The 13,673-nt window shown below is 42.0% G+C and overlaps 1 protein-coding gene across 1 annotated transcript in view; it reads left to right on the top strand.

Annotated features, from left to right (window-relative positions):
• The window catches only part of MUC4 (mucin 4, cell surface associated), a 111,335-nt gene that overhangs the window by 89,914 nt on the left and 7,748 nt on the right, over positions 1-13,673 (top strand). The window contains exons 29-31 of the mRNA XM_068281244.1: positions 397-479; positions 5,079-5,254; positions 11,704-11,851. Of these exons, the coding sequence (XP_068137345.1) occupies positions 397-479; positions 5,079-5,254; positions 11,704-11,851 (407 nt within the window). The remainder of the gene's footprint in view (positions 1-396; positions 480-5,078; positions 5,255-11,703; positions 11,852-13,673) is intronic.

The raw sequence follows: 13,673 nt of genomic DNA on the forward strand, positions 1-13,673 counted from the left end.
GTATACGTCTGTATTCCCCGTGACGCTGCAGGTCACCGGTAATCAGATCTCTCTGTGCTTCACCGAGCGTTACAAATGTATTATGTGTGTGCCAAATTTCATCCAAATCCATTCAGCCATTGTTGCATAATTGAGTAACAAACATCCAAACTTTTGCATTTATAATATTAGTGGGATATACTGTATATAGGAGAGAATTGCCTGGGCAAGTTGGGGTTAGAGGAAGAATATTGAAGGTAAGGTAGGTCCAACTTACAGAGGCTCGGGTGTCTTTAGTTCTACTTGTATAAGTAAGCCACACTTTTAAATAACAAGTTATTCAACTTATTCAAGTAATTCATCTGAAAAATGTCGTGAAATTTCAAAATTTTAATTTGTCTTTATGGTCTTTTACAGGTTGTTGATATACTTACCTATGCCCCAATTAATGTGGTGTATCTGCTATTTAATAATGGATCTAGTGACATGGGAGATCTTCAGTAAGTACAGTCTCATTTAATTGTTTGCATGTTCCTTCTTTTAAAAAATATTATTTTGCTTGATTTCACACTTTAATCACAAAGCAGTGTTACATACCAACAGGAAGGTATTGGAAGTTTTCAGGATTATGTCAGGTGTGGTTAGGCATAGTTAGTTTAGAGTCTGTGTAATATGCTACATTAAGGTTGATTTAGGGGAGGACACCAAAGAGGAAGATGGTTAAGTTCAGACGAGAGGTTAAAGTTAACCCTTTCAAATCCTGTTTCATGATCACAGATTCTCCCCAGCACTTATTTTTTTCCGGTGCGCTGGGAGGGACGTGGGTGATCTTGAAATTGCGGCAGTGGTAGTGTTTCGGAGGGTCTAGAGTGAGGAGGCAACCCATCTTCAAGGGAAGGGACAGGGACAATGCCAGCTTGTACACTGCAGCTTCCCCTACTTGTACATATGTCACCATAATTCTATTTTTACACAGAGCTATGTGGTGCTGGAGGAGATCAAAGGTTTGGACGTTGTCCGACACGTTGATCAGCATAGGGGACGCCATGCTGGATCATATCCAGCTGTGGCGCCCATACAGAAAGCCTAAATATGCCCACATAATACAGTATTTATACTACATAGCGCAGTGGCAGTGGATGGGGCTGGCAGCGATTTGCGTGTCGGACTTAGCCTGGCACTTTGATCTGTAATGGATGATGCTCTGCGGGTTTTTATGTGGCAACAACACTATCTAGTGGCATCCAGTTTTCCTATGTCGAACTATGTCCGACATTGAACCTATTGAGGAAAAAGGCCTATGTCTGACATAGTCCGACATATGATTGGAAAGGGTTAAGGAAATGTGGGGTAGAGGGGGTTTCAATTGGAAAGGATGTTTGTAAATGAGAGGGGTGTTTTGGGATAGGCACAAGGCTGGGGTTGTGAACAGGGTTAGGCACTGGGCAAGTTTTTAGAGAAGGGGGTGTTGGAAGAAACCTTGACTAGTTTTGGTGGATAAAGCTTGTGTCTTGACACTTAGTATAGATGAATTAATGTCCATTTTGTATTTAGTTTTTCAGTATGTCCTCATGTGTTAAAAGTGCTGCTTGTTCAGTCTGTAGGCCCTTATACTACATACAGTAAATGTGATAAGATCAATCAAGATTGTAAGATATATATAGAATGTTAAAATGGACCTACAGTGTAAAAATGAAACCCACACTATCAGCGCAGGCAGCAGAATTTATAGCAGACTAGAAGGAAAATATGTCTAAAAACTGACTACTTTTGTGCAAAAAATCTCAGTTTTGTTGGTTAGCCACACCCCTTTCTGAAAAACTGCCATGGCAGTTTTTTTTGCCTTTGCAAAGACTGCTAAGAGATTATGTCATCTGTGGGTGGGAGGTGCCTCAGGTGTGGCCTGAGGAATAGTCTGCTTCCTGTGCCACTGAGCACAGAAAGGAGAGGTGAAGTGAGAAGTAATGCAGTGCCAGCCACAGTATGTTGCATTCTAGAGTTGATACATTGCTTTCCTGCTCATTAATTAAGTAGTCAGCCATTGCAGCATTGGGTAAAAAGAGGGACTTTAACTATTTTCAAACAGTATTGTTCGGCCCCAGCAAACAACATTCTTTCCTTGCGGCACTAGGTTCTCTGGCTCAAATCTGGTCCAAGACACTATGGGCTTGATTCACTAACCGGCGCTAAGTGTTAGCGCTGGAGTGAAAAGCCACATAGTGTGCCTTATCAGAGTTAAGGGGCCTTATCAGAGTTAGTGTGCCTTATCAGAATAGCGTATGCTATTCTGATAAGGCACACTAACTCTGATAAGGCCCCTTAACTCTAATAAAGCACGCTATTTGTGTTAGTGAATTTCTCTTAGTGAATCAAGCCCCTAGCACCCTGGTTTTTACCCACAAAGTGTTAAGGCTCACTAACCTGCTTAGCGCCGGTTAGTGAATCAAGCCCAATCTGTGTGGAAAATATATGTTCTACCCATGTTTGCCTTAGTTTTCTCCTGAGTAATTCAGTTTCCTCCAATATCCCCAAAACATACACTGATAAGCTAATTGACCCCCGTCCCCTTTAAAAAAAATTTGGCCGAAGACTATAAAAGAAACATACAGTAAGACAATGACTGACTATGGTAGGAATTAGATTATGAGCTCCTGTAAGGAGCAGTTAGGGACAGTTAGGGATATTTTTTTCAAAACTAAGAATAGGTTCAAATGTGAAACACACTATCAGTACAATAAAGAGGCTTTATTGATTAGAGTGCAACAATATTACAATGAAGCAGGTACACTGTAAGCATTAAAGGACAACTATAAGGAGAGGGATATGGAGGCTGACATATTTATTTCTTTTTAAGCAAAACCCGCTGCATGGCTATCCTGCCGCTCCTCTGCCTCCAATACTTTTAGCCATAGACCCTGAACAAGTATATGCAAATCAGGTGTTTCAAACATTATTGTCAGATCTGACAAGATTAGCTGCATGCTTGTTTCTGGTCTGATTCATATACTACTGCAGCCAAATAGACCAGCAAGATGTCAAGCAACTGGTATTGTTTAACCTCCTTGGCGGTAACCTTGAGCTTGGGGTGGAAAATTGCAGCTCAAAGTGATAACCTCGGCCTACACTTGGGGTAGCCGTTCGAGGCTCTATGCAGAGCAATGCGCGCAGAGGACGTTTCAATTCACCTCCCGGGGTATCCCGACCTTCTTCCTCTCCTCCAAGGCTCTGCTTCCCCTGGTGAGATCGCCATCTGTCGTCATGACGACAGCTGGCAATCTTACTACAGGGTTACAGCGCCACCCGGGGGACGGAGGGAAAACTGCAACGCTGAAGTCTAGGGAGGTGAGTGAGGGCTGGGGCTGCTGCAGACTCTATCGTAGTATGATTTTTTCATGCTTTTAGGGTCTAAAAGCACATGAAAAAATTGTACCGCTTTAAGACCCTAAAATCAGAAGGGATCATACCGCCAGGGAGGTGAAAAGGAAATAAATATGGTAGCCTCCATATCCCCCTTGTTACATTTGTCCTTTAAAGTCCTTTGGCCTTTTAACCACTTGAGGACCACAGGCCATTTTTCACTAAATTCTCTCCCTCCCTCCCCCTGCCAGCCAATCACTGTGATCGGCTGTCATAGGCTTCAGCCTATGAAAGCCGATTACCCATGAGCCTCTGGTGGGGTCAGCCATGTTACATGGCTGTCCCCAGTACAGCGCTACCTTAGATTGCAGTGCTGTACAGTCTCCTAGCGGCGATCGCCACTGGGAGACTGAAGGCTGGGCGGAGCTCTGCCTACCAAGTGGAGATGCGCGCGCATCAGCGTGTGCAGTCTTCAGCAAAACAGGCCTGCAGGACCTTACGTCGATCGGCGTTAGGCGGTCCTGGGGCTGCCACCGCGGCCTTGCCCATCGGTGTGACGCAGTCAGCAAGTAGTTAAAAAGCACCGTCAGCATAGTTTAAACATTCAATGTATTGTTTCCTAAAATGAAGTTATAATAACCTGCCAGGTCTTTATTTTTCTGAATTACTCATGGAGCCCGGTGTTCACAGACTTCTGGTGCATAGTCCCGCCGCCCCTGCTGCAGAAAAGGGCCTGGGCGTTTCTCTGTCTTCAGACAGAGAAAGCGTTGTAGTGTTGGGGTGTGTTGGGGTGTGGTCCAGGAGGGAGGGATAGCTGATTTGCTGCCATGTGCCTGCTGACTCTGGGGTAAGGGGTCAAATTTTGGCTCCTTAATGGTGCATAGGGGCAGGTCGAATACGCCATGTGTTTGCCTGCCGATGTGGACGAGAACACCCGTTCGACGGAAACTGTCTCTACTCTTAATTTAAACAGCACACAAAAAGCCAGAGCAGCTATATGTAAGGCCATATAAAAGGACATGAACACATTTAAATGAAATTTAATTTTGCAGAAAAAGAGGAAGTTGAATGCTCTTTCAGGTGTTTTCCTTTTCCCCATTAGGGTAAATGTATGCATTATCACAGCTGGAGGGAACGCTGAAAGTTCTTTTACTCAGATAAGCCTTATGTTGAATCTCTTACTTACCTATACAGGATGTAAAAGGGAAATCTCCCCAGTAAGGACATAGGAAGCATGTCAGAGACTCAAACCTTTCCCTGCACAAGTCAACACGTAAAAAGCATACTTTAGTTTAGATCAGTTAAAAAGGGCAAGCAGCGTGGCTGTGTTAATTTGGCCGTCGCCATAGCCCACAATCTGCTGTGGCGGCGCCAGAAAGATGATTTGGGCACTGGGTGCCTGATTTCAGAAGGGGTTTACAACTGCTGCGTTCTAGAGCAGCTTCCTCACACAGCCATTGTTGATCTAATTAAGTGGGTCACAGCCACTGGGCTCTACAGCAACTCCCTCTCCCTCATACACAGAGCCACTACACCACATTTTCTGCAGCGGCTGCTCCTCCTAGGAGCACACAACCACTATGGCTGACGCCGGGGCCACTTTAGTTGGGAGTCAGGCTTTCATTTGTCATTCTGAATTAGGGTGTATTTCTGTTCCTACAGTATAAAGCTTACAGTAGATACAATTTCGATATTGTGTTTATAGAATGACTTGATGCTTTATTTTCTTTCTCTTTTTTTAGGGCCAAAACCAGTGTTTACTTTGCAAATTTCACTGCCCAATTTACATATGAAGCAAATACTACAATGATTACATTCCTAAATGACCAATTGTTGAGCTACATAACGAAGAATTTATCTATTAGTACCCGTGCAGCAGCAGACCTTAGAATTTCTAATGTTGCAAGCGGTCAATTCTGTAAGTTGTTATTTTTTTCCTTGTTCTGTAAGTTAGTAGAGCTATTACTACACAGACACCATCTTACAACTTGTTGCAAATACTTCTGTTTACATGGCTTGGGTTATTCAAGTGATATATATAAATGTGTATTAACAATTTTAAAAAAAAAATCTTAAATGTTTACAGTACAGTATTTTAACCACCAGAGCATTTTCACCTTTCAGCGCTCCTTCCATTCATTCGTCTATAACTTTATCATTACATATCACAATTAAACGAACTATATCTTGTTTTTACCACCACCAATTAGGCTTTCTTTAGGTGGGACATTATGCCAAGAATTATTTTATTCTAAATGTGTTTTAATGGGAAAATAGGAAAAATGTGGGAAAAAAATAATTATTTTTCAGTTTTCGGCCATTATAGTTTTTAAACAATGCATGCTACTGTAATTAAAACCCATGAAATGTATTTGCCCTATTGTCCTGGTTATAAAACCGTTTGAATTATGTCCCTATCACAATGTTTGGCGCCAATATTTTATTTGGAAATAAAGGTGCATTTTTTTTCAGTTTTGCGTCCATCCCTAATTACAAGCCCATAGTTTATAAAGTAACAGTGTTGTACCCTCCTGACATAAATATTTAAAAAGTTCAGTCCCTAAGGCAACTATTTATGTATTTTTTTAACTACAAAAAAAAAAAAAATTGGGAGTGTGGGAGGTAATGAGTTAATATTTTGTGTAAAAGTAATTTATTTGTATGTGAAAAATGTTTAGGGTGTAGTTTTACTATTTGGCCACAAGATGGCCACAGTAACTTTTTGTTTAATGCGACCTCCAAGCGTCCTTCCGGACTCTTGGAGGAAGTACTAGGAGGCTGGGTAAGTGTTTTTTTTTTTCACAATGATCGCGCTGCTCATCGGAGAGCAGCAGATCATTGCGGGGCTTAGATCAACGAACAGGAATGGATTTTCCCGTTCATTGATCTCCGGGCGAGCGGCGGGCGGCGTGTTTACAAGCGGCCGGTGGCGTGTTTACGAGCGGGAGCGCGGGCAGCGGCGGGAGCGCGGAAAGTACAGATTTCTCCGTCCCTGGGGGTTAAAGGATGGAAAAAGGGATGGAGAAATTCGTACGGGCGGGGGTAAAGTGGTTAAACATGTTGCAGACTTTTAAAGATGCAGTGCTAAACAAAGCCTTTTATATGTTTTAAGTACATTAAAACATTTGCAAGACAAGCAGCGTTTTTTAAGGAAATTTTGACTTGATAAGCAAGCAGCGCCTTGACATCCAAGCACACTACATACGTGCATCACGTCATCACAACTCAACTAATGGTTGTTCCCTTCTTTGATGCTGCAGGATTATGCTTAAAGCACCACTATCACGAAATGTATAAAAATGTAACTAAAAATGACCTATACATAAGAGAAAGTAGTTGGAAGAGTAAGGCCACATACACACATCAGACCATAGTCTTTTGAAAATGAAAGATCACAGACCAATCTTACCACCCTTCTTGTAGTATGAGAGCCATACCTACACAGTCTTTTCTATGGAGCTGAACTCACCATCAGAAAAAAATCTTTGCAAGATGCTGCACACAAAGATGCTGTACAGACACAAAAGATCAGTATCTGCAAAAGATCTGTTCCTGCCAAAAATCCATCCCTGCAAATTGCAATGATAGTCTATGAGCTCTGCAGATCATCATACACACATGATTTAACTGACATTCATCTGCAGATCAGATCCACCAGGATGGATTTTCAGATCTGCAGATGATTACTTGATCTGCAGATGAATGTCAGTTAAATCATGTGTGTATGATGATCTGCAGATCTCATAGACTATCATTGCAATTTGCAGGAATGGATTTTTGGCAGGAACAGATCTTTTGCAGATACTGATCTTTTGTGTCTGTACAGCATCTGTGTGTGCAGCATCTTGCAAAGATTTTTTTCTGATGTGGAGTTCAGCTCCATAGAAAAGACTGTGTAGGTATGGCTCTCATACTACATGAAGGGTGGTAAGATTGGTCTGTGATCTTTCATTTTCCAAAGACTATAGTCTGATGTGTGTATGAGCCTTTAGGGTTAGTAGTTAGTTAAAAAAAACTTTGGCAATACTTTATTGCCTGCCACAGGGGAGCAATTAATCATCCTTTTATCCCCCTCTCCTTGAGCTGATAGTTGTTGGTTCATCCCAACGACCTCTCACAAGCACAGTAGTAACTTTCATCCACTTTACTGAAGAGATGCAGAAACAAACATCGTAGCAGCTGAAGGACCCCTCTCCAGTTTCAGACAGGCATAGCAGAGGACAGTCTTGTGAATAAGTTTACAGTGGGCATTGCATTGCATTCCTCATAACTGCGAGAATGCAACACAGCTGGGAAATCGCCACAGAACCTTATCTGCATGTTATGTCACATACAATGAAGTACTCTTCGCTGTTAACAGGTGTTTTGTGGTAACGCACTACATTTAGTACATTACGACGCTGCAAGCTTTTATACTGTAATGCAGAAGCTCTGTGAACATCCCAAAGGTGGTGCATTGTAGTGCAGCAAGCCGCCTTATAAGGTGGCCCTAACGACATACTGCAGTGCACCATTGGAAACTTAGCCTTAAAGTGAAACTAAATTCAGAACTACCCTTTCTGCTTTTAAAGATAAGCCACTGCATGATAACCTTTATGGGTATAAAAATATTCCTTACAAATTATGGAAATTCTAGAAAAAAAAAACTACCTACACATTATTGGGAGCACAGAAAGGATTAAAGCGAACCTAAACTCAAAACTTCCACTCTGCTCTAAAAGATTAGCAACAGCATAATAACCTGTTAAGAAAAGTAGTTCTTCCTTCCAACTTATAGAACTCCAACAGAGATCCTGCAGTGTTTACCTCTTGGTTTCCTGGAAGCACAGTAAGGGTTAACCTGTGTCTACATATTAGCAAAGAACAAGGGCACAGCACAAAACAGTTCACACAGCTGACAACTTTGATTTACACTTGCTTATTACTTGCACATAATTGAGAATTAGATATACTGTTCTCTGTAAACACACACAGGGTGAATTTTTCTTATCTCCTATTCAAGAGTTTAGTTCTGCTTTACAATTCAGTGTTTACTTATTATTAGAGAGTTTGGTACAGCCAAGACACAGCTCACAGCCCAGATATACACTTGAAGGCCTAGTGCACACCAGAGCGTTTCGGCTGCGGTTTGCGATCCGCTTGCGGGTGCGGATCCACTAGGGTAATGTATTTCAATGGGCTGGTGCACACCAGAGCGGGAGGCGTTTTGCAGAAACGCATACTCCCGGGCTGCTGCAGATTTTGGATTGCGGATGCGTTTCTGCCTCAGTGTTAAGTATAGGAAAAACGCAAACCGCTCTGAAAAACGGCACTTCAGAGCGGTTTGCCAGGCGTTTTTTGTTACAGTAGCTGTTCAGTAACAGCTTTACTGTAACAATACATGAAATCTACTACACCAAAAACGCTTCCCAAAACCGCAAAATGCTAGATGAAACGCTACATAAAAATAAGAAAAAGCGTTTCAAAATCTGCTAGCATTTTGCGGATCTGCTAGCGGTTTTTGGTGTGCACCAGGCCGAACAGCTAAAGACAGGCCGACCTACCTATACATACACAGAACACATGCCAGTTAATTTCTTAGCATCCATGAAGATTTTTATTGCATACTGTGCAAGAGTTTGGGCCCACTTTAACCATGAAGGACCTTTAGAGCAGCGTTTTTCAACCGCTGTTCCGCGGCACACTAGTGTGCTGCGGGATGTTGCCTGGTGTGCCGCAGGACTGTCCTCTTCCCCCGCCCCCCCCCCCCCGCGGCCGCCGCTGTTATTAACTTAGCAGCGGCCGCTCTCCCCTCTCCGGCGTGTGTATTTTCCTGCAGCATATCTCCCGGCTGCTGTGTGTGATGCGACAGGAAGCAGGGCTCGGTTCCCATAGTAACGGCGATACACATCGCCTCTACAGGAAGCCGATGCCCTGCTTCCTGTTGCATCACACACACAGCAGCCGGGAGATACGCTGCTGGAAAGTACACGTGCCGGAGAGGGGACGGGCTGTATAAGGTAATAACAACGGCGGGGACGGCCGGGGGGCACCACATACCTATACTGGCCACTATACTAGCCACTATACTAGCTATACTGGGGCACTATACTAGCTATACTGGGGCACTATACTGGCTGTACTGGGGCACTATACTGGCTGTACTGGGGCACTATACTGGAGCACTATACTGGCTATACTGGGGAACTATACTGGGGCACTATACTGGCTATACTGGGCACTATACTAGCTATACTGGGCACTACCTACCTATACTGAGCACTATTCTAGCCATACTGGGGCACTATACTAGCTATACTGGGCACTATACTAGCTATACTGAGCACTATTCTAGCCATACTAGGCACTATTCTAGCCATAATGGGCACTATACTAGCTATACTGGGCACTATACTGGCTATACTGGGGCACTATACTAGCTATACTAGGCACTATACTGGGGCACTATACTGGGCACTATACTAGCTATACTGGGCACTACCTACCTATACTGAGCACTATTCTAGCCATACTGGGGCACTATACTAGCTATACTGGGCACTATACTAGCTATACTGAGCACTATTCTAGCCATACTAGGCACTATTCTAGCCATAATGGGCACTATACTAGCTATACTGGGCACTATACTGGCTATACTGGGGCACTATACTAGCTATACTAGGCACTATACTGGGGCACTATACTGGGCACTATACTAGCTATACTGGGCACTACCTACCTATACTGAGCACTATTCTAGCTATACTGGGGCACTATACTAGCTATACTGGGGCACTATACTGGGGTAACTATACTAGCCATACTGGGGCAACTAAACTCCCTATACTGGGGCAGCTATGCTAACTATGCAGCCGCACCCCAGCCCCCCCCCCCATAGCCTACTGCGCATGACAATGTCCACTAGGTCGCACAAACACCCACGCCCCCCCCCCCCTGCCATTCCCCGGAGAAAAATTAATTTCAGTTTTTAATTAAATTAATTTCAGTTGATAATTATTGTGGATGTGTCCAAGAACATAAAAAAGCTATAGAACTGCAATAAGAATAAAAGAAGGCAGGTCCTCAAAAATACTGAACCACTCAGAGATGTATATTTCAATCATGAAAGTCTTTCATTATTCAAGTACCGTTAAAAACATTTAAAAACAATTGTGGGCACAGACAGTAACATAGTACACAATACATACTGGTCTAGTGGACTATGTGCAAAATAGCTAGAAAATAGCAGCAAAAAAATGATGAAAAAGCACCTTCTATTAAAAAAAGTGCTCTGGGCTTGCAAGTAAATTAATGGCTGCTGACAACTACATAAAAAATAATGTGTAGTGGCATGTAAAAGTTATATCAAAACATCAAAACAACCTTGCAGTTGCACGGCAAGAATGTGCAGCCCAAAAAAATAACGTACCTGCATGCAAAACAAACTAATGTTTGAAAAAAAAAAGCGGGATCTATCTATCTATCTATATATATATATATATATATATATATATATATATATATATATATATATACTGTATATGTAAACAGGATATATATATATATATATATATATATATATATATGTATATATATATATATATATATATATATAGATAGATAGATAGATAGATAGATAGATAGATAGATAGATAGATAGATAGATAGATAGATCAGATATACTAGTGCACGATCCTTACGCTCCTCTGCCAGTAACAAAACCTGCTCCACCATCCATTCTGCTCAACTGACTTGCATATAAGCCGAGGGGGTAACTTTTCAGCACATTTTTTGTGCTGAAAAATTAGGCTTACACGCGAGAATATACAGGTTATATTTTTCACCTAATATTTGATGTAAAGAAAATGCTATTGGTACAATATAACGCGTATGTTGTAATTGTCTTCTAACAAGTACCAATAAAAAGTTAAATAAAAAAAATGCATATTGAAAGCACGGTGGTGTAGGGTGTAATGGTGAGCACTCTCGCCTTGCAGCGCTGGATCCCTGGTTCGAATCCCAGCCAGGGCACTATCTGGCTTTGACTATGTGGGTGTTGTCCGGGAACTCCGCTTTCCTCCCACATCTCAAAAACATACAGATAAGTTAATTGGCTTCCCCATTATAATTATCCCTAGACTACGATACATACAAAGACATATGACTATAGTAGGAATTAAATTGCAAGCCCCTCTGAGGGACAGTTAGTGACAAGATAATATACTCCGTACAGCACTGTGGAAGATGTTGGCGCTATATAAGTACTAAATAATAATAATAATTCAGCTGACCCACTTATGATACATGAAATTAATATTCCATTCATCTTACCAAGTAAAAAGCATGAGAAGATATAGTATTAACGTGCATCTTTTTTTCTCTTAGTAACCAAAGATCAGCTGCTAGCTTATGCTGCTTGCAATGTGACTGGCTACACCATGAATCCGAACACACTTCAATGTGTTTCCCTGTGTGAATCATATTGTTCAAACGACGGCGTTTGTTCGCAGATAGGATACAATGTTACCTGCACGTAAGTAGACATCCTTTCTTTATATTGTTACACACACATGCATAAACACGCACACAAACTCACGCATATGCACATTGCTATCAATTGTTTCAAGGTAGTCACTTCCTTTCTTTACAAGTATGAAATACTTAATATCAGTCAGATCTTAAAAACACTAAGGCAGCATTCACTGTTAGTTAAGAAAATTCTGCATACAATTTTCCATATAATTTCCCATGTACGATTTGGCGTGTTGCATTTTTGCATTTTTTGTCCTTTGATTTGTTCAGTTTTTGTTTCGTGCAATTTTTTAGGTTACGCTTTTTTTGTCCACACCAAGGAAGTTAATTTACATGAGAATATATCTAAATAACTATTTTTCACATAAAATTCTGTATTTCCATTGACATGTATTATACACGATTTGTACACCGCACACACTAAAAAACAACTGCTATATGATTTAAAATGCAAAAAAAAACCCAAAACTATTTAGGACAAGTGCAATGACTTTGATGTGCGATAAATGTGTAAGCCCAATAACGCATGATGCATGTGGATTTTAATGTGTATGATCACAGCCTAAAGCTAAGTAAGCACATCTGAGATTTGTCACCTGAGGGATCAGGAAATGATCCCTCAGGTGACAATTCAGCGAATGATGCTGTACAGACACTTCCCTAGCCATGAGACTAGAGATGTGTTTCCTTGCTATGGAGGAGGGCAGAGGGATGATGATCAGTGGACAACAGCATGGCTGCAATTGCTTGGCGGGGCTTAATAAAAGCATTGTGATCGGCTATGCTCAGGCAAGGGGGGTCATTAGGGATCCGATAGGGTGGATCCTTTATGATGCCCGAGCAAGACTAATTGGTGGCCACTGTACACACATAACGATCATCAGCTGCAACTGAACTGTTATTGTTGGCTGTTTTGGCCAACGGGTATTGCATATGTGTGTACATAGTTTTAGGCTTGGTTCACACTGGGCAGAAAGCCCAATGGACATAAAGAATTTTCCCATGAGGTTTTTCACGCATGTGTACAGTGTCTGGTCTGTTTGCTTTATTTCTCCATGGCACAAACCCGACAGTTATGATTTTTGTCACAGATGCATTGCCACACCTCTGACAAAATGGCATGCATCAGATTCTGTGTGCAGTGGACACTACCATGGACAGCGTATTCACACAATATGTGCCAAATAGCTGAAAGCGCATTTTGAAGCCAGGGATAGTAGCAGAAAAGACTTGCCAAAACGTATTTGAAGACCTTGTTAACTGTATTAGGCTCAGTACTGACCCGCAATTTTGGTTGCCAGAAATAATCATTGGTAATGGACCTTTGCCACACTACCGAATGGGAGAACTAGTGGTAATAATAAATGTCTCACGTTGCCCATCAGGGCCTAAACAATATGTACAAATAAATGGTCTTACAAAACTCTTATCCTGTGTAAAATGAGCCTTAATATATGCTACCTTGATGGACCTTTCCCGATACAATCATATGATTCAGTTATCTACTGTGCAGCATGTTCTTGGAAAGGGGGGAAGAGGGGGGTATAAGCAGAGGCAAGCTGACAATTCCTGTAGCAATGTTGATAAGGTATGGTTTTCCAGCATGCCCACTCACTATTGACCAGCCAGCAGGCATTGGTGGACACCATAGGCAAGTTTGGGGAGGGGGCATTGCTGTGTCTGGAGACAGGCACAAGTTAAGACACCAGAATATCTGCAGGCATCCTGCAGCTCACAGCACTGCCCCCTTCTTTCCCTGCTACAGTTGACTTAGACACCTCTGCAGACTCTTAAAAGAGGACCCCCAAACAATCAGGAGTAGT

The sequence above is a fragment of the Hyperolius riggenbachi genome, chromosome 4 (genome assembly GCF_040937935.1).
Source record: "Hyperolius riggenbachi isolate aHypRig1 chromosome 4, aHypRig1.pri, whole genome shotgun sequence".
Classification (NCBI taxonomy): Eukaryota; Metazoa; Chordata; class Amphibia; order Anura; family Hyperoliidae; genus Hyperolius; species Hyperolius riggenbachi.